Raw genomic sequence first — 27,997 nt, forward strand, 5'->3', positions numbered from 1 at the left:
ATGAAGCATTCCGAAGATAAAGATGTTCAATGAGCAAAAAATCGTAAAGTTGAGGAAATTCAGGGTAAGGCAAAAAACAGTCTGCCTTAAATCGATATCCCACCTCTAGTCTACGCAGTCTTACATTACATTGAAAAAAAATTCTCGGCGTTTTTACCAAGGTCCGTTGGTACCTTTACCATCTCACTTTTTTTACCCATCCGTGGTAATTTTACCAAGACAGACTGGTAAGCTTACCCAAAAACCGGTATTTTTACTGTTTTTTCAGGTAAAAATACCACTTTTATTAGTAATCAATTCCAAGTAACTTTGCCATTTTATCTCGGTAATTCTACCACAGTCGATAAAAAAAATTGGCGTTTTTACCAAGATCCAGTAAAATTACCGAGAAAGTTCAATAATTTTGCCGAGATTTCTCGGTAAAATTACCAATTCCATAAATGGTAATTTTACCAAGAGAAAACTGGGATCAAATAGAACCCTGAATTCTTGGTAATTTTACCCTTTTCTTAGTGAATACACCGAGATTTTTTCTTCAGTGTTGTTTTAAAATATTTTCCAGATTTTTTTATAAGACTTTATTAATTGAATCGAACCCCTGTTTCCAGAATTGGTGGCCCCATGTCTCTGATCTACACGTACTTAGGCGAATTTTACAGCGAGAGGAAGCGAGCTAAAGTGATTTGCTTCGTCGCACTGGCGATGACTCTGTCAACGTTGATTTTGCCAGGTAAACGCTCAAGTAGCGCTTTGTTTGAGTTGTAGAATGTTTGATAACACTCCACATAATCGACCGCCGGGAGCGGTGTCGATCTGATTGCAAAAAAAAACCGCCTATTTTACCCAGGAATATAAGGAAAAATCCGACGAATGCTCCGAGAAATGGCAACACCGCCTGACAGATCAAATTCGTGGTTTTGGTCATTACAGACTGTCGATGATTAGAGGTTTCTACAATGAGTACCTACCTATGATTGAAATGTTTCAACAAGCACTTACGGGTAGCAATTATTGTTGTTTCCTAAATTCATTTCATCTACTTGTTTCAAAACATAGGTACTTAGAATGAACATCAAAGTCAAATTATAGGCCTGCGCTGAGAAAAAGTGATTTGATTTTTTTTTTTTTTTTTTTTATATTTTTCTGATGAAAAATGGTACTTCGGTAGCCATTGATATGCCAATAAAAATTTCTGCTGTCTTGATACTCATCTTGGATGTTCGATCGATTCGGAGGAGCGACGGAAAAATTCGCAACGTCACACAAAGTAACGGTGTCGTGCGAAATTAAGCGGAATACGGGCTTGGAGGCGCCTGGAAAAACAAACGCCCGGAAGCGCCGCCAAAACAAACAAAACCCGCAGAAACAAAGCGGAGAAATTATACCGCGCGACATTAAAATTCTGCGTGCCGCAAAATTGCCCGTGACTTGGAATGTCAAGCAGGTTCAAAGATCTACTCTCATTTCGAACTTCTCGTCCTTTGCATCCAACAGTAGTCACGAATATCTCATCCAGATGGCGCTAATTTCTTTTCGAACATTTCTAATTCCTATCTTCAGCTAAATTCGACATGCGAATACTGGCCCCTGGACCATTTTGCACAAAAAAAATTCCGGGTGTTCCGGGACCGGCAATCATACGTTTTGCCCTTTTTATCGATCCTCACTCCCCTTTTCCTGAGGGCAAAAAGGTGCGGTCCAAATCGGCATGCCGATCCAGGAATATTCGGGAAACTTATGCACAAGTTTTAGAACTATCTAATGGACAAAACATTTGAATGCCACTCCTTAAATATTTGGTATGCCTGTTCGCCGGATTCACAATTTCTACAAGAACAAATTTTCTTCATATTTACCTCACCAAAATTGTATGGATGAATTTTTGGACTATATCCTCGTCTAATGTCAGCAAATATCTGCTCATCACGAATTATGGACGCTATTCTCATTTTGACTTTTCAAAAAAACTATTCCTTATCAAAGTGAGCATGGAGGCGAGGATCTTGGACGCGATGCTACATTACCGTCGTTTGTATATATGACCGTCATCAACTCACAGATGCGTCATGTACACGAGGCAAAGAAAATCAGCGAGGTTGACTTTTTGTCCGTTGTTTGGATGCACCATGAGACCATGACGTCACGCAAAAACATCCGACATTCACGTTTTATAAAAAAGTGCGCGTTGCATCGGTATGACTACCGATCACGTGTGATCTGTGTGGGCAGACGCTGCGCGGAAAATTTCGCCGTGAAATTTTGCAAACAATTAGGCGGCACGTCCTGAAGACGCAACTGCTTTTTTTAACAGAAAAACGTCTAATGAGTATTTGAAGAGTGCCAAAACAATGGATAAAATATTCAGTTTTAAGAAAAACTATGGGTATGGACCTGTTGCAAACTTTTGCTAGAGCTACAATAAGAGTTGTTTCTAATGGAAAATGTCCCAAAAATCATGATGAGCTCATTGCCGAGGTCTAAAATGCTCTCGTAACTTCACAATCCGCGTAAGAAATGTATGTCCTTTCAGCTCCCCGCTTCAAAAAGAAAACTTCGGCGTAGGTGAGCATTTCGCAAGAAGAGTCGTTCCATCCAACTCTTGCGCACTAGAGGTCCAGTTACACGATCAAATTAAGCCATCAAATTGGGCCTCTCATTGGTCGCATCCTCACCTCAGGTCTTTTTCCACCAATCAGAGCTTCAGTTTGATGGCTCACTTTGATTATGTAACTGAAACTTAGGGCGCTACGCAATATCCAATTTTAAATTAATTGTCTTTCCGTTAAAGTAAGAAAAAAGTAACCAACATTGTCGCCCCCTCCCCCCACTAAAGCGTATTCACATTTCCATGTTGCAAAATGTCTGCTCTCAAACTATACTTTCACCAGGCAATTTTTGGGCACTTCGAATTGAAAATTTCACAATTTTTTTCTCCGATTTCCATCGTAAATCAGCCTTTTCCACAACAATAGCATAGTCATTTACCTGTAAAAAAACTTAAATTGTTGGAGAGAGTTTGGCAACATTCGAATGCAGTTACGTCCCTTCTTCTCGGAAGCGACGACTTTTGCCGGATACCATACAGGCGCTCTGGTCGAAAATCGACATTAAACTCGGAAAAACCTTGGAAAACCCGGAAATATCCAACTTTGGTCTTCATGTCCGTAATCATGGCGATATACCTCGCTCTAAAAAAACAATCTGGTGATTCCTTAACGTATGTAGACTTTCTGTCGAGGAAAACTGGAGTTCCAGAAATCCAGAATAGGGCAGATATTGGCCCTTAACGACCGCCCACATACTTATTATTCCTAAATTAAATATGATAAATTTTGCAACGCCTGAATACTCGTGCAACTTTTTTCTTTCGCACGGTAGATTTGCGAGAACTGACCGATGAAAATGACCGACGCGTCGCGACGCCTCGGAATCTGTGGCGTCGCGTCGTATGCTTTGCGATACATCGATTGATCTGTCATTTACTTCTGTAGAAAAGGATCGATAAACAGGACATTCGCAATGAACACCATAAAAATCGATTCTTTTCCATAGCTTCAAATGGGGAAATATCGATAATCGACCATTCACGCCTATCTCCAATGCTCGGAATCGCGTCTTTGAGACGAGACCAGCGTCGCGTGCTTTTATATTTCCGATATGAACGATTAAATATGTTTCTTTAGTAAAGAGTTCAGAGTAGTGACTACACTGCTTGCTCTGGCGTATTATGATACTAGCTCTCGCCTCCACTCCCGTCGAAGTCCGTAAAAATTTCTCAGGTCGCCTACCGATATTTTTAAAGCCTCATGAAATCCACTGGCGGCTTCAACAAGTGGTTCACTTTTTCCAGGGAAAGATTCCTTAAGCTTTTGGCTTTACAAAATTTTAGGTAATCTTTTTTAAAGGGTTGTTTAGAAACACACACGCCTACCTGAACAAATACATGTATTAAAAAAAAAAAAAAAAAAAAAAAAAAAAAAAAAACCTGAGAAGAAATATTAAGTAGATTTTATTCAACGCTTTGACTGAGATTTTATGAGAACCAACAAAGGTTGGCTTCCTTTCATCCATTTTATCATTGATTCGTTTCTATCAGTTCAATCCACCAGTGATCCGATTCGATGATCCCGAAGCAATCATTGACGTAAGGCATATTTTCTGCAAGCTTTAGCTCCTGGCTTCTGTTTTACGAAGTTTATAATGGATCGTAGGTCTATTTAAATTTCTGACCGAACTGTTTTTCTAACGCTTTAGTCAAATAATACACAAATTTATTGAGTTGCATTAGCTCGTAAAATCAGTCACTCTATTGATTTTGTGCTCCAATTTCTTGCAAAACTACAAACCTGATATCGGAACTTGGCTGTTTTGAAAACGCCTTCAAATGCGGCGTGATACCTCACGCATTCCGGAGAGTTCAAATAGTTGTATCATTGCGCCGTAAGAATGTGACGGAAGATTCAAATGGAAATAGCCTTCATGCACGCTAGCCTTTTCGATTTCCGTTAAAATTTTTGCAGTCATGAATGCAAAGGTGAAGTGCGCTCCAGCTAGAATTGTATTTAGCAAATGGGTGGTTTTTATACGAGGATTAAAAATAAATAAGTGGTACGGAATATAACAAAAGAATATGAAGTATGCAAAACGCCTTCAAATGCGGCGTGATACCTCACGCATTCCGGAGAGTTCAAATAGTTGTATCATTGCGCCGTAAGATTGTGACGGAAGATTGAAACGGAATTTCCGTCGCATTTATCGCAATATTATCGAACAAAAAACCGCGCTGAATTGAGATAAAATTTCGATTCTATCGAACGCAATTGCATGGAGATAAAATTGTGACAAGATCAAGGTTGCGAAAATTAGTTAGATATTGATGATCCCAGCGATTTTATCGTGAAAAAACGCAACTTAATTACAAAACATCGTCAATTTCCGTTGAAAAATGTCACTTGGGACTTTCGGTACATTTACCTGACATTCAGTCTGATCCCTCGTTTATTTTCGCAGTGGTTGCAATGACGGTTCTACCGATCAAGATGAGTTACAAAATCGACAAATGGGAGTTCAACTCGTGGCGACTGCTGGTGGCGTGCATGGCTGTGCCGAGCCTTCTCAGCGCGGTGCTCCTGTCCCTCATGCCTGAGAGCCCCCGGTTTCTCTTCACGAAATCCCTCCACGAGGAATGTCTCCACGTTATCTCCAAGATGTTCGAGATGAATACCGGCAAAGACAGGGCCAGTTTTCCGGTAAGTTCCGGTCTCAGCTCTGCCGCGTGATAGCGAAGAGAGCCGTAAGTGCAAAATCTTCGAAATCGAGTTTTCTTCAAAATTCGTCTAAACTCTTTTAGATGAAATTACCGAGACAGCTAAAACAGCAAAAGTAATCCTAATTTAATGAAAACGAGACGTATGTACAAGCCGTAAGTGCACAAAAAATGACACAGTTTTTTTTTCAAGACAGCCGTAAATGCATGAGAGCGAATGAAAACAGTGCTTTCCGGTAAAGTGTCGCCCTCCTCTGCCAATTTCTAACCTGAAAATATGTTTGTTGAGCGTCCAAAACGCAACCATGAAAGCATGCAGAAGATAGCACTTACGGCTGTCTTGCTCAACAATAACCTAGCATGAAAATGAAAAATACCCTTTTTATGTAATGGAAATAAAATCAGTCGATTTTTAATCATCCATACGATTTCTACAGGAGTCTTCCGGACGATTAGTGGCAATTTGACAAAGAACGGATGCTTCTTTCAGTAAAATGATCTTGGCCAGAAGCTTCTGAGCCCGTTTTTTCAAAACTTCATTTTTACACTTACGGCTCTCTTCGCTGTCACGGCAGAGCTGCAGGCTGATTATTGAAATGGATAGGTAGACAAAGTTATATACAAAGAGGGCAAAGGAAAAATGGAGCAATCCTATTGGTTGAAACAAGTGGATGTTACAGACCAAAGGGGCAAGTAATGGACTAACTAAAGGGTCCTTCGTGGGTTGCCGTTAGTTTGCCGACTCCCTTGTCGATTCCAACCCCCCGCTTCCACCAATAGGATCGCTTCAGTTTTTCTTCATCTTCTTTATCTGTCGATTGGTCCTGGGCCTGTTGCACGATTTTTTTTTCACCAGAGTTCTAGGGCCGGATTAACCTACTTGCCGCCCATGGGCCGCCTCCTTCTCATTCGTTTTGAAACATCAATAAAAACCATCAAGTGAACGTGCCGGAGGGGGAGGGGTGCATAAGACGCGCGCGTTTACCTACTCGTGTTGAATACATTTTTTGCGAAAGCCCTGTCAACACTACTAGCAAAATTTCACGGAACATATTGCTTCTCCATTTAAAAGAAATGAACCAAAAAATTATGAAAGAACAAACATAAATGTTGTATAATTTAACTTTCGCCGCTGCGCCGCGCTGATCGCACCGTGTTTGGCGCAATGCGTGAAGTATTCATGCAGTCTTGTAGGCACTATAAGTTTTCTTGCCAAACAGCTGCTGACCGCACCACGGTTTTTAATTTTTTAAACGTTTTCAATTATTTTTACCCACTTTTCTTAAACTTTTCAGACAAATTCGCGCGACGGTCCTTCGATATAAAAAAATAAAATCCTCGTGAAAATGCTGAAGAGGTGCGATCGAGATCCGTTTCTTCGTGAAGGGAACGATAATACGTCCAATTATTCAAATAAATGGAGCAATTCTTGGTTCTCCCATAGCAGCAACGAGTACCCTCTAAACTGAAAATTTCAATATTTCGAATTTTACTTGGATATTTTCTAGCTTCCTCTTTTTTTCCCAGGTTAAATCGTTTAATTCAAAGCAAAAAGTTGAGCTGATCGGCCCTGGCCAGAAGAAACTGCTTTCCTCAATAGTGTACAAAATTGAAATAATGTGGTCGCAGGTTTCAAAGCTGGTCAAGCCTCCGGTTCTCAATACTACAGTGCTTTGCACAACTGTCATCTTCACGAACATGGTCGGGTAAGCGTAGACTTTTACCTGCTTGCTTTTCGAAATATGCATTCGACACAGGGTTAAGAAATCAGCAGAGTGACAAGCTATGCGATATCGTCACCTTCCAGGCAAAGTATCACAAGCGCCATGCGACGTTTAAAAATTTCCGCCGCCATTTTATTTTTTACTGAGAAATTGTTGGTTGAATCTGTTTGGAAATTTCACTAAATTTTATCGGCAGCACAAAGAAAATTCAGTGAAATTTTCGGACAGCTTCGTTGAACAATTTCTCTGTAAAAAAATAAAATGGCGGCGGAAATTTTTAAACGTCGCATGGCGCTTGTGATACTTTGCCTGGAAGGTGACTATATATCGATCGATCAGTCATTTAAACCTATGGAAAAGGATCGATGAACTGGATGTTATCGACGAAAACTTTAATAATCGATCCTTTACCACAGCCTCAAATGGGTATATATATCGATACTTCATCATTAACGGCTCTCCACTGGTGACGAGTGCAACATCGTCGAGAGGAACAAGAGCACATTTGGACGTATTTCTGCCAAATGGAACTATGTGTCTTAAGACATGAGCTCTGATACCCATAAGAATACATGTTTAACAGGGATCACGTCATAATGCACATAGTTATGTTTGTCAGAAATACGTCCATTTATCCAGCGCAGGACACGTTTTTCATCCCCAGATGCCTCAGAGTAACCTACGATTTTGATCAATTTAACCAACGATTCCACAAGCAAGTATATCCATCAAACCAGTATTTTTGGTTGGTATGTTGGAGTTTTTGCCAACGTGCGTTAAAAATGAGTATAAAGCTAAAAAAATCTCTACACAAAAGGAAAAACCTCATATGACACTCTTACGATCCGTGCGTCCACCGCAAATCAGTTTATACTTTTGGTTGATCTGACCGAAAAAAAAGTAACCCAAAGTAACCATGAACAAAGACATTTTTAACGATGTGCATGAAGATTTTGACTATATATACATGAGAATTCTCTCGAAATTCATCGTTAGGCCCTCACGAAAGAACGTGACGATATTTCAATGTTGCCAAATTTCCCCTCGCTAATTGCATGTTTACTGGGATAATCTAAGGCATTTCTAAGTGAAAATTTCACTGCTTTTTCTGCCGATCCGTTGCAAAAATCAGGAAAATTTTGGACAAAAATAGCACGAGTTTCGTGGGTTTTAGCTTTGTTACCCGCTTTTAATTTTTTTTTTTTTTTTTTTTTTTTTTTTTTTTTTTATTATTATTATTATTATTAAGCACTTGGTTCCTTTTTGCAAAATGCAATTCCTTCTCACGAGCCCTTTCATCAGATTTCTCTCATACAAACTTGGATTTTAAAGGTACTGCGGTTTGGGGATCTGGATCCCGGAGTTCTTCGACCGCTACGAGGAGGCGGGGAAGCTGGCGCCGAACGCGACGCTGACGGTGTGCGGGGCGCGGACGGTGCCGCGACCTCCGGACGACGAGGACAGCGCCGACAGCAAGATCTTCAGCCAGAGGACGCTCCTCTTCAACATCATCATCGGCGGGCTCAGCATCCTCGGCAACCTCGCGTCCGGGTTCCTCGCCAACCGAGTCGACCGTCGGCTCATGCCAGGTAACGTCAAAAGCACCCCGCAAGGCGTCGGGTAGGCCACTTATCGGGCTCCAGGGTAGCGCTTATTGCATATCCGCAAAAACAAAGGCTTCTATCATATTTACAAGCAGTAGCTACCCATAGAGCTACCTGTTGTGAGTTCAAAGGTCGTTTTGGCAATATAGCGTTGCAAAGTTTACCCACTCAAAAAAAATTCTCGGCGTTTTTACCAAGGTCCGTTGGTACCTTTACCATCTCACTTTTTTTTACCAATTATCGGTAATTTTACGAAGACAGACTAGTCAGCTTACCTAAAACCCGGTATTTTTACTGTTTTTTTCAGGTAAGAATACTACTTTTGTTGGTAATCAATTCCCGGTAACTTTGCCATTTTATCTCGGTAATTCCACCATAGTCGATAAAAAGTATTGGCGTTTTTACCGGGGGTCCAGTAAAATTACCGAGATTTTTCGGTAAAATTACCAATTCCATAAATGGTAATTTTACCAAGAAAATACTGGGATCAAATAGAACCCTGAATTCTTGATAATTTTACCATTTTCTTAGTAAATACACCGAGAATTTTTTTTTCAGTGAAAAGCACCCCGCAAGGCGTCGGGTAGGCCAGTTAAGTATCGGGCTCGAGGGTAGCGCTTATTGCATATCCGCAGAAACAAAGGCTTCAATCATATTTACCTGCAGTAGCTACCTATAGAGCTACTTGTTGTGAGTTCGAAGGTTGTTTTGGCAATATAGCGTTGCAAAGTTTACCGAGTCGACCGCCGGGTCATGCCAGGTAACATCAAAGCATGGAGTGCATAGAGTCGTAATGCAAGTAGGCGAGCTCGCGCCACTTTTAATCATTTTCCAGGTCCCGAATTCCGAGATTCCTGTGCGGCGCCAGGTCCCTTTTTCGATACATAATCGATTGTTTGCGATACATGAGGACCCGGCCATATTCCATACCGCCATTTTGGATCGAATATGTATCGAATCAGTGACCCCGCACACCGGGCTCGGAACTCGTCGAGCAGAACATGGCGCCAGCTCTCCCACTTACATTACGACTCTATGTACTCTATGCATCAAAATCACCCTGCAAGGCGTCGGGTAGGCCACTTATCGGGCTCGGGGGTAGTCTCTTCAAAGGATGATATCTCGGTTACTATTAAACGGAGAAAGTTGCTGTTTGGACGGGTCTTATTATTTTTAGCTAATCTATATGAATCGAGCATCAAATCATGATTCTGTTACCAGCGCAACTGGCCCATTGTAGTTCACTCTGTAAAAATGGTATTTCACTTGTAGCTTACAATATCCTAGCCATGATATTAGTTTACGCGTTATTAACCCCAAGAAAATCACTTCGATTACATGTGATCATGGATCATGGCGCCGCACAGTGGATCGAGTCAATAGGAGAGGTCGGACAAAATTTGGAAACTTTAAACGCATTTAACTCCGTTTATACAAAATTTTGAGGTTCTAAACGTGATTTTATTGGTTTCCTCGTGAAATTTTCTACTTGAAGCACCTCTTGAAATGTAAACTGTGACGAAATAAACACCAAAATTTGCAGTTTTAGTAAAAAAGTCCATGTCCGACCTCTATGATTGGCTCGACCCACTGTGCGCCGTTCAATCCTCCAAGACGGCCGGGGGAGGGGGGGGGGGGTGTCGGAGCTATGAAATTTGGATTCCTTGGAGTCGATTTTCTACCCAACCCCCCGGTTCCTGACTTCGTGCGACCTCAAACAACGAAGGAAAAAGCGTGGTACGGAGCCGATGTTCTGCTAGCGCGCGACCAGTGGACTCCCCGTTTATTTGAAAAGTGGCGGGTGAATTTGTATATTTTGCCGCGCGCGCCACTGGAATTGGCGGGAATGTTGCATCCCATGATACGCGGGAAATTCAAAATAAGCGCGCGAATTTCGAAATGACGCTCGGCCGCCAAAAGAGCGCATACTGAAAGCATATAAGTGTCTGTTAATTTGCCCGGTTGCACCTTTTTCTACAAATCGTATTCGATACATCAAACAGGTGAGATTGTATCAAAATCGATTGGTTCAACTTGTAAACATAGCCTCAAAATTCAATTTAGAAATCTGAGGGAACAGGTCTTTTGAGATAGTTTTTTTATTCTTTTGAATACCGAATGCCAATGAAAAGTGCTGAAATCCTAAAATATTTGTTTGAGGTTATGTTCAATCGTTTTGAACCAAACGATACATCGAACTACCATCAAACACGGTCTATTAGATTCATCCCGCGGCTAAATTTCAGAGCTTTTTCTGGAAACTGTAAAGCTGAAAATGGAAAAGAGGTTATCCTCAAAATTCTTAGTTTTATTAGCCGCGCGTCTAGCTCCTTGGAAAGGCTCTCGAACTAAAAAAACAAAAATAACTTGATTTGAAATTGGGAAAACTGTGCGATCTGCGATGTATTTAAATCTGAGTTGAGTGTTTTTGAACTTTCGGCAGTGCTAAAGCTGTTGTGCTAGGGAAAAACGCCGGCCGGACGCACATTCAATTGTTGCCGAAGCTCTTTTCAGCTCAATTCATACTGAATTTTGAAAGAAGTTTTACATAATTTCCCTGGGAATTTTCTGGAAAATTGGATTGGAAAGTTTGGTTGAAAATTATTCACGTTTTCAGAGGAACTTTTGCAATGCCTAAATGCTTGTAGCACGTTATTCCTCAATACAGTAGGATGTTTTGGATTATATTTTGCAATCAGGAACCACTATCTCTGACCCATTTCAGAAACAACTTACATGCCATTGGTTTCCCTATGCAGATATGTGCTGTTTTGGGAGAGCCAAAAATAGCGGTTCCTTATTGCAAAATGTAATCTTTTTTATTTAAATCGATTGGATTGCACTTTGCAAAGAGTAACCAAGAGCATTCCAATGTTGCTAGTATTGCACAACTGACATTCCCCGCGATAAAATTACTAAATTCATGCAAAAAATTAAATTTACAAAGGTAATTTTCGTCTTGAATCTATAATTTATTGGGAGTGAAGATACAACTTGCTTAGATGGTTATATAGTTTATATTTGCAAGGTAAAAAAAGTTGCACAATTTTAGCAACATTGAAATGCTCTTGGTTCCTTTTAGCGAAGTGCAATCCAATTCATAAGTAGCCAACCAGTTGCTGCATTCATTTATGAATTGACCGGAAAATTTTTTATCTACTTATAAGGTTAAACAAAATAAGTTTCTACAATTTTTATTAGATTTTTTTTGCTCACAATTTTTTCAGTGACTTTGATGCTGGCGTCCGGTGGCGCCGTGCTGTACCTGATATTGGTCGATTCTACCATGAAGCTTCTAGCGACAGCATGTTTGTTCTACGTCATGATTGGCACTGCCCATGCTGTTTATAATTCTATCATGGTTGATCTTTTCCCACCCTCCATTGTGTAAGTTTACTGAAGTTACATTTCATAAAACTCCTACAAAATGCAGTTGGTACAACACTAGAAACCACGCATTTTAGCGCTTAGGCTTGCTTTCCAGCTATTTTAAGCCTAATAGTTACGAGGCCTTACCTAAATCATTTGGCTAGTGAGGTGTGAAATGTAGGACGTAAAATGATGCATTTTTGTTTCTTAATCGACCAAATGTTTACCAATATCAATGGAATTTCTAAAATTGGGTTGAGTTGGGCAAAATAAAATTGTAAAAAAAAAAAAAAAAAAAAAAAAAAAAAAAAAAAACACATAATACTTAACACATAATACTTTTGTACTTACCTAATTCATTCAGAAGCAATCTTTCGAGTTCATTTAGATGACTTTGAACTCGAAAATGTAAGTAGATTAACCAAATTGTTTACCAGTACAATGATAAAAATGATCCAGTGCAATGATCTTTTGATCCTCAGAGCTTTATGCATTTTCTATAAGTTTTATCATAGATATATTTCCTTTTCCAAGCGATCACTTAAACGAAAGAGCAAACATGTATCTGATTTTAATGTGTTGTGGCTCCTTATTTTTTTAACTGATTTCTGATAGATACTGGCCTAGTATATGCATGGAGCCAACAAAAAACATTTAATGATATGAGATTATCATGACTTCATTCTTTTCATTTTCAGCGGTATGGGAGTTTGCTTGGCTTTGCTCAGTGGACGATTTGGGGCTATGATGAGCAATATTATCTTAGGAAACCTGTTGGACCAGCATTGTCAGTCAACGCTCATTGTGACAGGATCTGTGGTGCTTGGTAAGAAAGTAAAATATACCCATCCGTAAACGAATAACGAATGGAGACATTGAAATCCGTCCATTTTAAAATACCCTCAAATATTGATAATGCAATACAATACTATTGCTGCGCTGAAGAAAAACGTCGTATGAACATTTGAGAGTTGCCAAATTTCCTCCAATAAATTTTTTATTTTGGAAGAAAGTTGTGCACATTTTTTCTTGATATTTTTAGATATTTTAGATCAAAGAGCAAACAAAGTTTTCTGCAAAAAATATTCACAGCTTTCCCAATAGAGTCATATTTTATCAAAGGAAATTTGGCGACGCCTAAAGGTTCATATGACGTTTATTCTTAGCGCAGTAGAATACCTCTAATCTTCAAGTTCTCTCTTGATTTCAGGATGTCCAAGAAATTCGCATCAATCATATTACAGTGCAAAAATAATTAAATGCGACTCTTGAAAATCTTAAAATAAGGCATCTAAAAAATTTCTGTCGATTCAATTTTTCAAATTTTTTCCCTTCTCCACTCATATTGCGGATTTTGATTTGAAACTAGAGTCATTTTCGACAAGATCTTAAAACTTAACTTGGAGCAATGGTATAAAAGGAGACGGATGAGATAAAAAAAACAGTGCATGTCAATCTAAAAAGGATAAATCCAGCTGTCAAGGTTTTTAAAAACTCTTACTTTACTCGATTTACTGTTGAACAATTGTTCCGGAACATCGCTCTATCCTCGGCTCTTATCACGACTGACTGTTCCCCATGCTGATAAAATCAGAAAGGAGAGCTGTCAGTTGTAAGAATAGCTGAAGATAGAGTGATGCTCCGAATAAATTGTTTGTCGTCGATGTGAGTGAACCAAGAGTTTTCTACAATCTTGACGGCTCGGTTTATCTTTATTAGAACAATGAGGTTGAAATAGTGAACACCTAAGTATACGCCAATGCGAAGGAAGGAAAATGTCTTAAAGGTTCCACTCCTATTTTACTTATTTAGCTGAAAACGTCCTAGCTTCATTATGTGAAATTATCAGTGTGTTCTTTTTAGAAACGAAAAAATCGCTTAAGAGTTTTCATGACATGATATTGATTACTTTTTTAATTCCAGAAAAATAAATTAAGATGAGAAAACTGCAACAGGAGAATACTAATGATACCTATTTTAACCATTAGTCGTCAACATACATTATCATAACATTGAAAATTTAATTTCAAAAATGCTTTTTCCACTTTCCAGTTGGTGCTTTTGCAAGTTTGTTTATTCCCAAAAATCTTCCACACCACAACTGTTAAAAATGCACACAGTTTCTTCCGAGGAGACACTTTTCATCGCACCGAAAGCTGACACTTGAGGTAGGTAGAGGAAAAAGACGGTTTAGATGTTCAAGATTCTTTCAATGGAAATGCAGTTCCTCACACTCACGATCGAGAATCAAACTTCAAGATCTCAAAGCTCAGCTGAGAATTAAGGATTGTGTAAATTGGACTTCTTACATTCTTTAGCCCTGAGAAGCGTCTCGCGTCTATTCTAAAGATTAAATGGAGTTTGATCTCTGTTTCGCAACCTGAAAAATTTTAATTTTTCAGAAATAAGATCTTTACCTCTGGTTCTTTGCTTGCATTTTGTTTGGTGCATTTTCGTTTATTCTCTTCACCTTCTTAAAACGTTCATACCTATTCTGTGGAATACACGGGAGCAAGATACTTTAACATCAAGGAAACGTCAGCGTCAAATTATTGACATGAAATAAAATTAATTAATAAAATTATTTGAGTCCCCATCTTTCAACAAATGCATACTGCAAAAAATATCAGGGGTGAACTAGCCCTGAATCTGCGACCGGGAATACTTGCCCATCAGAGCTCAGACTGTCAAATTTTGGATGTTTTCTTGCAGTGTGATGGGGGCAAATCGGTCAAAAATCACCTTAAGTATTGACCAGGGGTCCAGAATTTTTCCTGGTGTCCCCATCCCACCTCCCTGTCCATCCCTGAAAAGTACTTTTTTTGGATGATGTATATAAAATCAAATAAATTGTAAGGTAGGTTATTCAGATTAGCAAAATAAGGGTAGGGTATTCTGACTCCGGAATGATTCTTGGATTCTGGTTCCGGGATTAGGAAAAAGAAAAATTTGGGCTTCGACCTTTAATCTTGGGAACTCTCTATTTCGGGACTTTTGCTTCGGGCCTGGAAACCTGCCTGAAATCTATATACATTATAAACACATTTTCCTGTGCTTGGGGTACATATTTTCCATGTCAAATTTCACTCTTGAAGACGTAGAAAAATAAATCGAATGAAAAGTTACCAATCATTACCTCTCCATTAATTTTAGTCTGTGATTTCCTCGATTGAGGTCATTGTAAATTTATGATATGAGTTATACACTTATTTTTTAAAGACATTTGTAATAAAGTTATTTCATTTACGCAAATCGAATTTCTTCTTTCAAAGCACGCCAACCAGGATGTTCCAGAGTTATGACATGAAAAATTTTGTCCATAAAAAAGTGCAAAGTTTTGATATAAAAGAGAAACTACTGCCAATTTCAGATTCAAAGTCGGTCAGACCAGTTTTTCTCAAATGTAAAATCTGGCTACCCTTATCTGAGAAATACGAAAATTTGCCTTCTAGGGGAAAAGATCCCATGACTCGTTGTAAACACATAAACAACTTTTTTTAACAACCTAGGAATTTATGTCTTGGAACTTCCAGACTGAGGTATCCTTCAATTTTTGAGATTTTAGGATCAAACTTCAGAGTATAGGCAGTAAGTTGGAATTGTTTAGCCAACGTGCGTTAAAAATCCAGAAAACTAGACATCTCAATGCAGAGGAAAAAAGCTCATTCTAGCACAATTTTCCCTCAAAAAGATACATTGTTTGGTAACAACAATTTGGTGAAATAATTCCAGCTTGCCGTCTATACGACTCTTGTACCTACCGAAATTAGTTGGTCAAACTTCAGAGTGTCTACTGGAATTCCATTTTGGATGATCCTAATTTTCCCTGATATTTTAAAAGAAATTTCCTGATTTTTTGTGCGAAGATGGACACTGGTTTGATTTTACAAATCAACATATTTAATGAATTGAATCCAATATTTTACTTTTTCATGAGCTAAGTATTTTGATGTAGTTACAAAATACTTGACACATTCTGAATTTTTTGATCCATTGTCAATTTTCCTGATGACATCAAATTTCCCGATGTTTTCCGGTTTTTACTGACCGTGGACACCTTGAACTTGGGCTGAAGTTTTTAGATTTTTTTCCTCCATAGATTTGCAAGGTTTTAAATAAAAAATTTTCCCAGAAGCTAAGGTCCTATTTCACAAATCTGATCACAAATATTCAAGAAAAAAGGAGGAGTATTGATAAGGGCCCTTTTTGGACGCACCCTGTCTGAATTTCCTCAACTCTACAAGTTTTTGCTCATTGAGTCTATATTTTACAAAATGCATCATAATTTGGTCATTTACAGTCCCTTCTCAGATCTATTACTGACGTAAAAATGGGTCTTGAGGCAAATTTTTTGGGACAAATATGGATTTGAAAGCCTGCAAAACTCACAGTTTTCCCCAAAATAGACCTCCAGACCCATGTTTAGGCCATTACTAAACCTGAAGAGGCACCAAATATAACCAAATCAAGATGAATGCTATAAGATTTAGACCTTCAATTAGCAAAAAATCTTAAAAATGAGGAAATTCAGCTAAGGTGGGCCCAAATATGGTTCTCATTGATACCTCTCCTTTTACACAGACTTGATGTTTTTTTCTTGTTTCCCAAAGATTTTGCGCAGTTTTTTTTCGACTCAAGGTGTAATCACGTAAATAAATCATACAATCGATTACAAACAACTATGAAAATGTATGTTCTCAACGACAATATGCAACTTTAGGGTATAAAACAGTACTGAACCAACTATTATCCGATGAGTCCGCTTCACGGCCACGGTACCGGTTTCATACGCGTGTACCGAAATTCCTCTCTGCTATGATAAGGTTCATATGGATCATCAACGTAGTATTTTGGCTTTTTCCAATATTCGTGGGTCATCTGATCAAGCAGTCTACACTGCTGGGCATTGCACATAACGTGCCGTGTAGAGCGAATTTTGTTTTCTCTGCTCTTTCCGAATACTCGCTTGTGTCGCCCAGCTATTGTTCGAATCCACATGCCCCTGCAACATAAAAAAACATGATGTTAAAAATGTTTCCAGGCAAAGCTACCTTAAGGTTGCCACAGGTGCCTAAGAAAACAGGATGTCCGGAAATTTTCTAAAAAATATTCCCTGATTTTGCTGACAAAAACGGCAGAAGTGCCGGGAGAAAATTTGAAATTCCCCAACATTTCCTGAAAAAAGGGAAAAATATTCCTGATTTTTTGACACAGTTGAGCTGATTGGATGTAAGTAGGAATTTTTCTGTGTTTTAGGAAAGTAATGTAATAAATAGAGCAAAATATATGGTGCCTTAACTTATGCGAGATATTTTTGCCTCGTTTTTAAAATTAAAAGATATCAGCAGAAATTCTGGTAGGAATTTTGGTAGAAATCTCTGCAAGAGTGAAATTCGTGAAACATTTTCTGAAACATCCGTGTTTTTCGATTTCACTGACACGAAAATCGCTTGCGAAAAAAATTCCCTGACATTTCCCGGTCGCTGGACACACTGAGAAACTAAAATTCCCGGACATTTCCCAGCATTCCTTGACTGTGGCAACTCTTGCTACCAAATATATCTGTGCTTTGCTCAGCTTCAGATATAAGTGGAGGAAATAGATATGGCTAGAGCCAAGACTGATCATTGACTAGGCTATAAATAAAGCAAATGGTTACAGGTCCAGCTGTTGCCAAGGAGATAACTATATTCTGAACAATGGACAACTAGACATGGTACAAATTTAAGCATTCTGATACATGTTTTTTTAACTAAAATTTCATGTAAAACACCATTCTTGCATCAAAATTTACTCAAACCAACTCTTAACTGAGATAATAACGTTTTAATTTAACATTGGTTACAGGAAATTTGAATTGCCCGGTCACAGGAAACTCAATACTCTACATGAGTCAAATTGCGCCTTACAACGGTTTCGGCAGGCTTCTCAATCTAGCACTGTTCCTTTCCCAACCTTTATCGTTCAAAGTGTGAACAATTTGCTTTAGCTGAGCCACACCGTCATGAGGCCTAAGGCTACTATATTTCCGTATTGCCGAGACTGCCACGGTAACGTTTAGTGTGCGATTTGACTCACGCAGACCATTGAGTTTTCATGAGCGGGAAGTTTGAATTCGCGTCAAAGAATATTAAATGCCCTAGTTACGAGTTAATTTCGGTAATTTTTGATGCGCAAATTGTGTTCTATTTGAAATCTTGGTAGAGAAACATGTATCAGAATGCTTAATTTTGTACCTCATCTAGAGGTCCATTGCTTCAGAATTACAATCAGGGTTTCTAGCAAAGTTTTTTTTGCCCTCATCTGATTTTCCGGATATCCCTAACTCCTGGACTAATCAAATCCCTAAAATGTTTTCAAATCCGAAGATACATAAAAATAAATATATCTCAATGCAAAGTCTTGATAATAGTTGGTAGGGGCTCAAATTTTCATGGGAAAAATCCACTAGACCGACAGCCAGAGAGCATTGCAGGGCGCCGAGAAGACATGCAAAATATCAAAATCTTACATGAAAGTTTGCAATTGTTCCGGGTGTAGGCACTGTTTCAGATATGTCTGTAGACACAGCTTTAAACAGAGCCTCTGCTACAGCAATGAAGAAAATTTTCCGATATTCTTAATTAAATAACAGTCATTGCACAAATAAACGAAGTATCACACCAATGCTGAGGTTGTCCCAAAAGTGATGCGACAATGGTGACTTCGCACGCCATTTTTTTATTGCTTCAACTGAGAGTGCTTAAAGAGTTGATTTCGGAGTATTTTTCATAATTTTTTTCTGATGAGGGAAATAGTAAAAAAATAGATTTGAAAGTAAGAAAATGCACCGTCTAATGGCGTCATTGGGCGGCATTTCCCATTTAAAAAAACATGTACATTCGCAGATTCGGTAATTTTATTGTATCTCCTCCAATAATTGCTTAATATGAACCAAGGGTATTCTCGTGTTCAGTTCACTCAGTTGTTTCCACTCGGAAACGAAATTCACCAGATTTCAGACACCTGCAAATTCTCCATTGGAGTTTCAAGTGAACAAAAAAAAGAGGTTGACATTGATTCTTTAAACAGCTCTAGAAAACCTTCTTGAGTTTATAGGGCAAATTTGCCAAGATACAGCGTTCAAAAGATGACATGTTACACAGCCACCAGTTAGATTTTCCAAAATTTTCTCAGTAGAGGTATGCATTTCAATGGCCAAAAAGCGAAACCACAAACCTCCATTTACTGTCACATTTTATTTAATCTCTAAAATCTGATCAACATTCTATTTTGAAAACTATCTTTCATTTTCTTCCACGTTAACAGAATCCGAATATTCCATGTAAATTTCAAGCTGTAAAGTTGGCTTGTTTATCTTCGAAAAAATAAATTGCCAGTAAGAAGTTATTTATTTAAAAGATAAAGTACAACAGGTTTTTGGAGACTTAAGAGACACATTTTTAAAGACCCCTTTTACTTAATTGACAGTTTAAAAATTCAGTACATGTATGATGTTATTAATATCACACATCCTAAGAATTAATATTACAGACAGTTGTGCCATACATCATTTTTAAGGGACTGCACCTCATTGTTTTTTTTTTTTTTTTACTCTTCAAATATCCCACGAGAGATAATCTTGCACTTTACCGTCCCTGAAGTCCCATCCCCTCCGTCCCTGATCAAGCCAGCTCCAGATAACTGTTGTTTGAGATCATCAACTCAGGTCACTTGGCAAGGAATCGAACCCAGGACCTCCTGATCATAGAGCAGCGCTACAACCACTTCACCGTAGAAGGCTGAAGAATTATTTGATTACAAAAGCTCGGATAGGTCTTGTTGTAAGCTTGATACATATTGACGGTGTAAGTCAGCAATCACATAACTCATTTGCGGTGTCTGAAAATCTCCGCCTCTATGTTTTTTTAAAAGAACAAATTGACATCATACCTTGAAGTTTTTGCAGAATATTCTTCTCACAGAGAAGAAAAATCACGGCAGTTTTAAAGAATTGCCGTTGAGTAGTTTTTCGTTTAAAAAATAAGGTATGATAGGAAATTTGCGACGTCGCAAACCGAGTTATGTGATTGCCGACTTACACCGTCGATATGTCGTTTGAAACAATGTCAGAACAACATTCCATGCATTACTCTGGAGGCAAACAATGTGTAATGTAAAAATGAGATTCTAATTCACATACATATGTAACTAGTTGGAAGAGATACACAAAAATTTGTAAGCAATTGGCACCTATCTTATTCTAAAGTCTAAAATCACTTTTGTAATTTCTTAGGAATGATTTCTTTGGAGCCTCTTGCTCCATTTTCAGCTCCCTATCTCAGTTGTAATGTTTCCGAATTTTTCTCATAATTTACTATTTCTGGGAACTTATTGCCAAACATTTTTGCATGATGCGTCAAAGTACATTCTTCGTTGATGGGGCAAATTTCCACAAAATTTTGTGTAGCGAAGATTGGGTATCCAGGGGTACAGAAGAGGGGTATGAGTCTCTGTTTGAACTTGGTGTATGAGAATGCTTCATCAACTTTAGTATTTTTTCCTTGTTTTTCTTTTAAAGCAAAAAATAAGGAAAAACAGAGGAGGGTTGACTTTTTTAAGTTCTTTGGCCCATTGTAAACTTTTGACTTAGGTATACAACTAGTAAGGGAATTTAAGGCTAAAATAGCAACCAATTTTTGCTCTTTGGAGGAATATTCTGCACTTTGGTGGCTGTCAGTTAGAAAATTTAATTATGAAAAGAACACCGCAATCTTAAAAATCAAAGTACATATTCTCTTGAGTTCACAATCAATGTTTTAAAAGAAGAAAAAAAAGTCACCTGTCGGCAACTTTGATTTTCTTTCTCAACAAAATACTTACGCCTCCATTCATATAAGGTAACACGGAGAACTTATCAAATTCATACTAAATACAAAAGTTATGGTATCGTCTACGTACCATCTCAGGCGGAAGAATTTGTGGAGGACAACCCTTTCGGTCCGCGGTTTTCCCTTTTTAGGACCATATAAGAGTTGCGTTCTCGTATGAGGTCTGTATGGGTGATAAATTCTGGAACATCCTTGATTTCTCCTTGACCTGATTGAAAGCAAAATAGCAAGAAATAAAGTCTCAAGCCATGTTATGAAAAAGTAATGACTCAAGTTTGTGGTCCCTAGAACGGAATTGCCAGCCACTGATTTGAAAACAAGTATCTCTTGTGATCCAGCTTGTTTAACAATTTTAGTTTCTATAATTTAGAAAAAACCCACACCAACTGTATTACCCAAGTCATTCCATATAGAACCTACCAGCCATGCAACCGCCCGACCCGGATTTTGATGATACATTTTTTTTTTGATCAGACCACCAAATAATGAACTTCTGCAAAATATTAGGTCTCAAATCGAAAAACTCACTGAGATATGAATTTTGGAAGTTTTAAGAATTTTCAAGAAAGAGACGTTTCGAACTTCCGAGAAAGAGAGGGTCATTTTCCCCAAAAAAATTCATCCCGGGCCCATTTTTCGTCGGATTGAAGTAAAAATTTGACACAATGTCCATGAAGGTATGTAGAATTGAGAATAAAATGCATAAAATGTTCGACTTTACTCATTGATGTGCTGCGGTTGATAGTTCGTTGTGATTTTGCCTGATTTTAGCGACAAAACCTTCCCCTCTTCAAATGCTCATAACTTTTGAGCTGCAAGTTATTTTTTGCTCCAATTTTTTTTAAAATGCTCCTAAGAGTATTAGAAAGACGCCTAAAGAACAATTCTGATGGCGTTTTGGGCTTTAGTATCTTTTTTTTTTCACTTTTGTCCGAAAAAGGCCTGAAAAACTGGAAATAACACCAAAATTGTTCCGATAATCGACCATTACCCTGAAAAGTCAACTCAAAATTCGCTCAATTTTTGCCTGAATGGTTCTTACTGTGTGTACAATATGTTTGAAAAATAAAATCAACGGTATTTCGGGTTTGTATATATTTGACTTTGAGTTTTTTCCGAAAAAAGGCCAGCAAAACTGAAAAACACTGAAATTACACCAATAATCGGCTCTAACGTTGGAGTAGCAACTCAAAAATTGCTCACATTTATACTGAATGGTTCTCACTGCATGTGAAATGCGTCTGGGGAATAAAAGTGATGGTATGTTGGGTTTCCATAACCCTTTTCCCAACATTTTTACTCAAGAGAGGCTCGCTCAACTAAAAAAAGCGCTAGGAAAATCTCATTAACCGACCATTACATTGAAAAAACAATTGATTGGGGGCCCAGATTTTTCACCAAAGGACTCTCGTTGTATGGGAAGCACACTAACTTGAGGAGTGAATATAGTGTATTCTTGGTTGTAGTAGTTTTCCCCTTCACTCCAATCTTTACGATCGACTTTGAAGTAAGGAAATAAAACTGTAGGTATCTCTCTTAACTGATAGGCATCTGTTATGGAATATGAGTATGTCACGGGTGATAGACTCAAATTCGGGTTGCAAGTTTGTGAGACCGTTCGGCACCAGTTGATTTTTAATAAAAGGTAGAATCAAAAAAGTACTAGAATGGATTGAGAATTATAGACACTGAATTTTTGGAGATGAAATTTAGAGTTGTACTGCGTCAAAAGAGATAGCACAGAATCACAAGAGTTAAACAGTAAAGAAAATAGTCACTCAGAAAATGTGCAAGAAGGCGAGAGTGGGCACAAACGTACTTGTACGGGTCTAGATGGTAAAGAACCTGGGGTCTAAGAGATGAGAAAAGACAGACAGACCTAGGTTTTAGGGCAGCGCACGCTTATATAGACTTGCTGAGGTCACGGGTGGTGAGACAACAAGCCTACACAAGATTGGCTGGCTATAATCTGTGACTGTGTAGTTATCAGCTGCAAGTTTAGTAATTATATTTATGGGTGATTCTTGGTGATGGCTGGGAGATAGGGGTGAAGAAGACAAAAGTGGACAAAATCCAGCCATCACTAATGAGTGTTCTAAAATTAATAAGAAATATTCGAAAATGTAAGGCAAAAAGATGAGAAGGTGTTGACAGCATCCCTATTCACATTAAATGTGATTTACTGACTCCTGGACAGGCCCGCCACAAGGGGGGGGATACTGGGTCCTTGGTACCGGGGCCCGTTACGCAAGTGACAAACCACTACGAATTCATGTGTAACCCTTGTCTCGTAGGGAAAAGTGAAAAAATTACCCTAAAAATTCCACAAAAGGTGAATAAAGTTTCAAAAACACGCAAAATTTTTCTTACTTTTTTAGAGATTTCTATCTATTTTCAAGATTTTGAGTATACGTAGAATGATATTTTCAGTAACTGCGTTTCATTTTTTTCCGTTGTCGGATGCTAAGAGGCTCCTGTCTGGGCATCCTCGACTTCAATGGCTCAACTTCCTTGCCCTAGACGTACGAAAGGGGAGTCCAAGGGGGCCCTGCTCCCCCTAGAATTGAAAAGTATCATCTGCCCCCCCCCCTCAAAAAAAAATTTATAGATGTTTTGAATGCAACAATTCGAAAGTATTTGGTGCTGAAAGTAAAAAAAAAAGCGTAATTAATCTGTAGAAATTGATGGAAAATCTCCATCATAAGAGCTTCAAAACGTCCAAATAGATTTAAAATTTCAAAAATTTCTCGGGGGAGGCCCCCCGGACCCCCCCCTGTGCTGGGGGCCCGGGCCAGAAAACTGGTACCAGTGCCCGAGATGGGATGTGGCGGGCCTGCTCCTGGATGGCATCATAATGAGGTTAATAACTTTCAAATGTATTCTGAAATAGAAATTAATGGAAAAGATAAAAAGTTCTAATGGGAATTATCAGAACATTAAATTGTTAAAAATTGAGGGAGGTTATTCATGCTGACTAGAGTTGAAGTATTGTAATTATAGTTTTGAAAAATTGAGTTACCTATTTATTTCCTCAACATCTCAAGCAAGGGTTTCACTCTTAAAGGGTGGGAAAAAATATGTACAAAAATCATGTATTTGGATATTTTGCGTTAAAAAAATAGAATATTATCAATGAAGTACCTAACTGTAAGGTTTGCCCTTGATTCACTCAAATTCAGAACTTAGTTGCTTTTTCAACTCAAAGCATTAAATTTACTTCAAAAAACTTTTGAATTTTCAGACCTATAAATTAGACTGTTGCTGACATAGATCACGATCTTGATTGCCCTGAATAATTACTCTAACCCAGAGTAAGTTAAAGTTATGCTAGAAATCTCAACAAAATCCGTTGTTGCGTGTGTGCGTGATAGGCATTGGTTCTTTGGGCTTGTTCTATCCAAATCAGAGGAAGAAAACGACTTCGAGATTTCATTTATGTATCATCCGCGTCCGTGAATTAAAAAGTTTTTTGGAGTAAATTTAATGCTTCGAGTTGAAAAAGCAACTAAGTTCTGAATTGAGTAAATCAAGGGCAAACCTTACAGTTACTTTATTGATAACATTCTATTTTTTTATCGCAAAATATCTAAATACATGATTTTTGTACGAATTTTTTCCCTCCGGTTAAGAGTGAATCCCTTGCTATATTCACTCCTCAAGTTAGTGTGCTTCCCATACAACAAGAGTCCTTTGGTGAAAAATCTGGGCCCCCAATCAATTGTTTTTTCAATGTAATGGTCGGTTAATGAGATTTTCCTAGCGCTTTTTTTAGTTGAGCGAGCCTCTCTTGAGTAAAAATGTTGGGAAAAGGGTTATGGAAACCCAACATACCATCACTTTTATTCCCCAGACGCATTTCACATGCAGTGAGAACCATTCAGTATAAATGTGAGCAATTTTTGAGTTGCTACTCAACGTTAGAGCCGATTATTGGTGTAATTTCAGTGTTTTTCAGTTTTGCTGGCCTTTTTTCGGAAAAACTCAAAGTCAAATATATACAAACCCGAAATACCGTTGATTTTATTTTTCAAACATATTGTACACACAGTAAGAACCATTCAGGCAAAAATTGAGCGAATTTTGAGTTGACTTTTCAGGGTAATGGTCGATTATCGGAACAATTTTGGTGTTATTTCCAGTTTTTCAGGCCTTTTTCGGACAAAAGTGAAAAAAAAAGATACTAAAGCCCAAAACGCCATCAGAATTGTTCTTTAGGCGTCTTTCTAATACTCTTAGGAGCATTTTAAAAAAAATTGGAGCAAAAAATAACTTGCAGCTCAAAAGTTATGAGCATTTGAAGAGGGGAAGGTTTTGTCGCTAAAATCAGACAAAATCACAACGAACTATCAACCGCAGCACATCAATGAGTAAAGTCGAACATTTTATGCATTTTATTCTCAATTCTACATACCTTCATGGTCATTGTGTCAAATTTTTACTTCAATCCGACGAAAAATGGGCCCGGGATGAATTTTTTTGGGGAAAATGACCCTCTCTTTCTCGGAAGTTCGAAACGTCTCTTTCTTGAAAATTCTTAAAACTTCCAAAATTCATATCTCAGTGAGTTTTTCGATTTGAGACCTAATATTTTGCAGAAGTTCATTATTTGGTGGTCTGATCAAGAAAAAAATGTATCATCAAAATACGGGTCGGGCGGTTGCATGGCTGGTAGGTTCTATATGGAATGACCCCTTTAGTTTTTTTTTATCCTTTTTAATAGAGGTCTTTACTTCTTCCTCTTACCTATGATCTTTAGAGTGAAAGGTAAGTACCTAGAATTCTTTACTTAAAGATACTTTCAGGGATTTTCCAAAAATCAATCTACAACAAAAACTTCTTCAAGAAAATATACCAATGATTAGACTGGAAAACCATGCAACTCAATGGCAGTGTTCCAAAATCTTGGCTGCTTAATTTTTAAAGGATCACAATTCAGCAAACTTGCTGCCGATGGAACACTAGACAAGGTATGAATTTAAGTATTCTGATATAGGTTCCCATGTCAAAATTTCACGTACAAAACAATGTGCACAAGGAAAAGTACTGAGATTCACTCCAAACTAAGATATGAACGTTTTAATTTGGCATTGGTTACAAAAAATTTGGATTTCCCACTTACAAGAGAGTACTTGATCAAATCGTGCACAACGACAGTTTTGGTAGAATGTGATAATAATTTGAGCAATGGGATAAGTGCATTTTCCGTTTAGAGGAGGAGATGCAAGATAAGTGCAATCTACCGTCACTTTAAGCTCAACAACTGGCCTCAATATGGCTCAACTGATCTGAAAATTTCAGAAGATGTTCATGAAGGTGTGAGACAAACGCTTGTGTATTTTGAAGGTATTTGGAACACTTGCCAAGGTCCAAGTAAAATCCAGAACTTCAAACTCCTTTTGTTCGAAATAATAAAAACTGCACTTATGCGCCTTATCTTCCAAGGCCCTTAAATCAGGCTATATATTTGATCACTGTTATTGTAAAAATCAGCTTCTACGTGGAATTTTAATGGTATGACATGTATACCATACCATAATGATGCTTAAATTCGCACCTTATCTAGCGGACCTTTCCTAATCAAGATAAATGCATCTTTGATTTTTTCTTTGATATGTGATGAGTTGTGGTTCGTAAACAGTATATGCTACACTTACTCCTGTAAGACAGATGAGCTTTGGAGAAAACTGGAGACTGGCTGCAACGATACACATGGGCTTCTGGCGAACGTAAAAATGCTTCTATGAGGCTCTGCTACGGTTTTGCTCCCACTGAATGCAAGTGACTGCCCTAGATGGGTAGAGCTCAGTGCAGGAGAGGCATGACTGAAAACTGGAAAAATTTTCAGAGACTTCAGATTGAGATGGGCATGCACAAGTAAGAGCACTGAAACTACTTGCAGGATAGGAGGTCAAATTTTCTGGATTTAGCAAAAAATAAGACTGATTCGGTGCAAAGGGACCTTATCTGCTGGGAATTTTGATACTTTTCTGCATAAAGTAAAACTTCGTTTTTCTACAACCTGAGAATTTATGTCTTGGAGGATCAGGACTAATATCTCTCGATTTTTTAGATTTGAGGGTCACACTTACTTACCCTAAAATTTGTGCATTTTCTTCTTTCATGCATTTACAAGAAGTTAAGGAAAATTTTCTTGCGGAGGACAAGGTCCATTTTTACAGATACGGTCACAAATGAGAACAAAGTCTAATAGTGACAGCGAGTCTGGTAGTTCGTTTGCGCTGTGACCAGAGCTGAACATTAAGTTTCTTCTGTTTCTTAAAATGTTCCAACTTCATTAGGTGCCATGAGTATAATGCGCCTGAGCATGAGGCTTTGACACCTACAAACTTGGAATACTGGGCAAATGTAGCGTCTAAAAATTCAGACCAGACTCACTGCAAAGTCTAGCGGCAGCAAAGGCGCACCAGTTACTTGCTCAATACGGGCACAGAGTAAGGTGGAAATGAAAACCAAGCAAAACAACAATTTTGGTTACAGAACTTGTGTAAATGCACACTATTCAGATCTGTGTCAAACTAGAATAGAACAGGGATTACAGTCAATCCCTAAGTGTTTACGTACTTTAAGAGGGTGACAGAGGACCTGCAATCCTCAGATTGGCATTAAGAGTAGGCATAAGAGTTGAGATGGCGGATCTTCTGTCGCTCTATAAGAATGCGTAAATTTATTTGACATAGACTCTGATAAGAGGTAGGAGTTTGTACAGACTGTCTTGTTCAAATGCCCTAGCGCTTTCAAAATGCACATTCCATGGTTTGCAGTACGAGGTGCGCAGTGAAAGTACTCTATTAGGCATAGCTAATGTGCACATCTTGATTTAGATTGTGAAATAAGTATTCAACCTGCATTGAAACTCTCATATAAATTAAGCTAATGATTCTGAAGTCTTGAAAGGAACTCACGGTTGGAAGCTGCACGATAGGCTGTCCGGAGAGCTAACATTGCTGCCTCTTTCCTTACTCTGATGATGAAAATTCTATTAGTTGGAAATAATAACTCTCACGGACATGAGGCAGGATTATTATAACCACATTCCACTGGTAGGTTGGTAGAATGGTGAAATTAAAAGATTGGAGGAATTTTTTCAGCACGAACACTGATAAGAAAAGTCTAACCTAACCTAACCGTGTTTTGTTTTGGTCT

At 38.3% G+C, this 27,997-nt stretch overlaps 2 protein-coding genes across 3 annotated transcripts in view; one reads left to right on the forward strand and one right to left on the reverse strand.

Annotated features, from left to right (window-relative positions):
• LOC109035205 (synaptic vesicle glycoprotein 2C) overlaps positions 1–15,215 on the forward strand; it is a 34,352-nt gene extending 19,137 nt beyond the window's left edge. For both annotated transcript variants that reach the window (XM_072304695.1, XM_072304696.1), the window contains 7 exons: positions 609–730; positions 5,011–5,249; positions 6,794–6,972; positions 8,323–8,579; positions 11,822–11,981; positions 12,662–12,789; positions 14,016–15,215. In XM_072304695.1, the coding sequence (XP_072160796.1) occupies positions 609–730; positions 5,011–5,249; positions 6,794–6,972; positions 8,323–8,579; positions 11,822–11,981; positions 12,662–12,789; positions 14,016–14,071 (1,141 nt within the window). In that variant the 3' untranslated portion in view covers positions 14,072–15,215. The remainder of the gene's footprint in view (positions 1–608; positions 731–5,010; positions 5,250–6,793; positions 6,973–8,322; positions 8,580–11,821; positions 11,982–12,661; positions 12,790–14,015) is intronic.
• Positions 15,216–16,632: 1,417 nt separating this feature from the next.
• Positions 16,633–27,979, reverse strand: LOC109035204 (large ribosomal subunit protein bL35m). Its single transcript, XM_019048762.2, has 4 exons — positions 27,757–27,979; positions 26,488–26,662; positions 20,904–21,041; positions 16,633–16,965 (listed from the first exon to the last, which is right to left on the reverse strand). The coding sequence occupies exons 1-4, from the start codon at positions 27,794–27,796 to the stop codon at positions 16,728–16,730; spliced, it is 591 nt and encodes a 196-aa protein (XP_018904307.2). The 5' UTR covers positions 27,797–27,979; the 3' UTR covers positions 16,633–16,727.
• Between the last annotated feature and the right edge of the window lie 18 nt (positions 27,980–27,997).

The sequence above is a fragment of the Bemisia tabaci genome, chromosome 9 (assembly GCF_918797505.1).
Source record: "Bemisia tabaci chromosome 9, PGI_BMITA_v3".
Taxonomy (NCBI): domain Eukaryota; kingdom Metazoa; phylum Arthropoda; class Insecta; order Hemiptera; family Aleyrodidae; genus Bemisia; species Bemisia tabaci.

What these genes read in the sequence shown, in the direction of transcription:
- LOC109035204 (XM_019048762.2), bottom strand. Translation starts at nt 27,796, where the DNA reads ATGTTAGCTCTCCGGACAGCCTATCGTGCAGCTTCCAACC. An exon ending in CTATCGTGCAGCTTCCAACC is followed by an intron (nt 26,663 to 27,756) that starts GTGAGTTCCTTT and finishes AAATTTTTCCAG; the next exon opens with TTTTCAGTCATGCCTCTCCT. An exon ending in AGCTCATCTGTCTTACAGGA is followed by an intron (nt 21,042 to 26,487) that starts GTAAGTGTAGCA and finishes GCTTTCAATCAG; the next exon opens with GTCAAGGAGAAATCAAGGAT.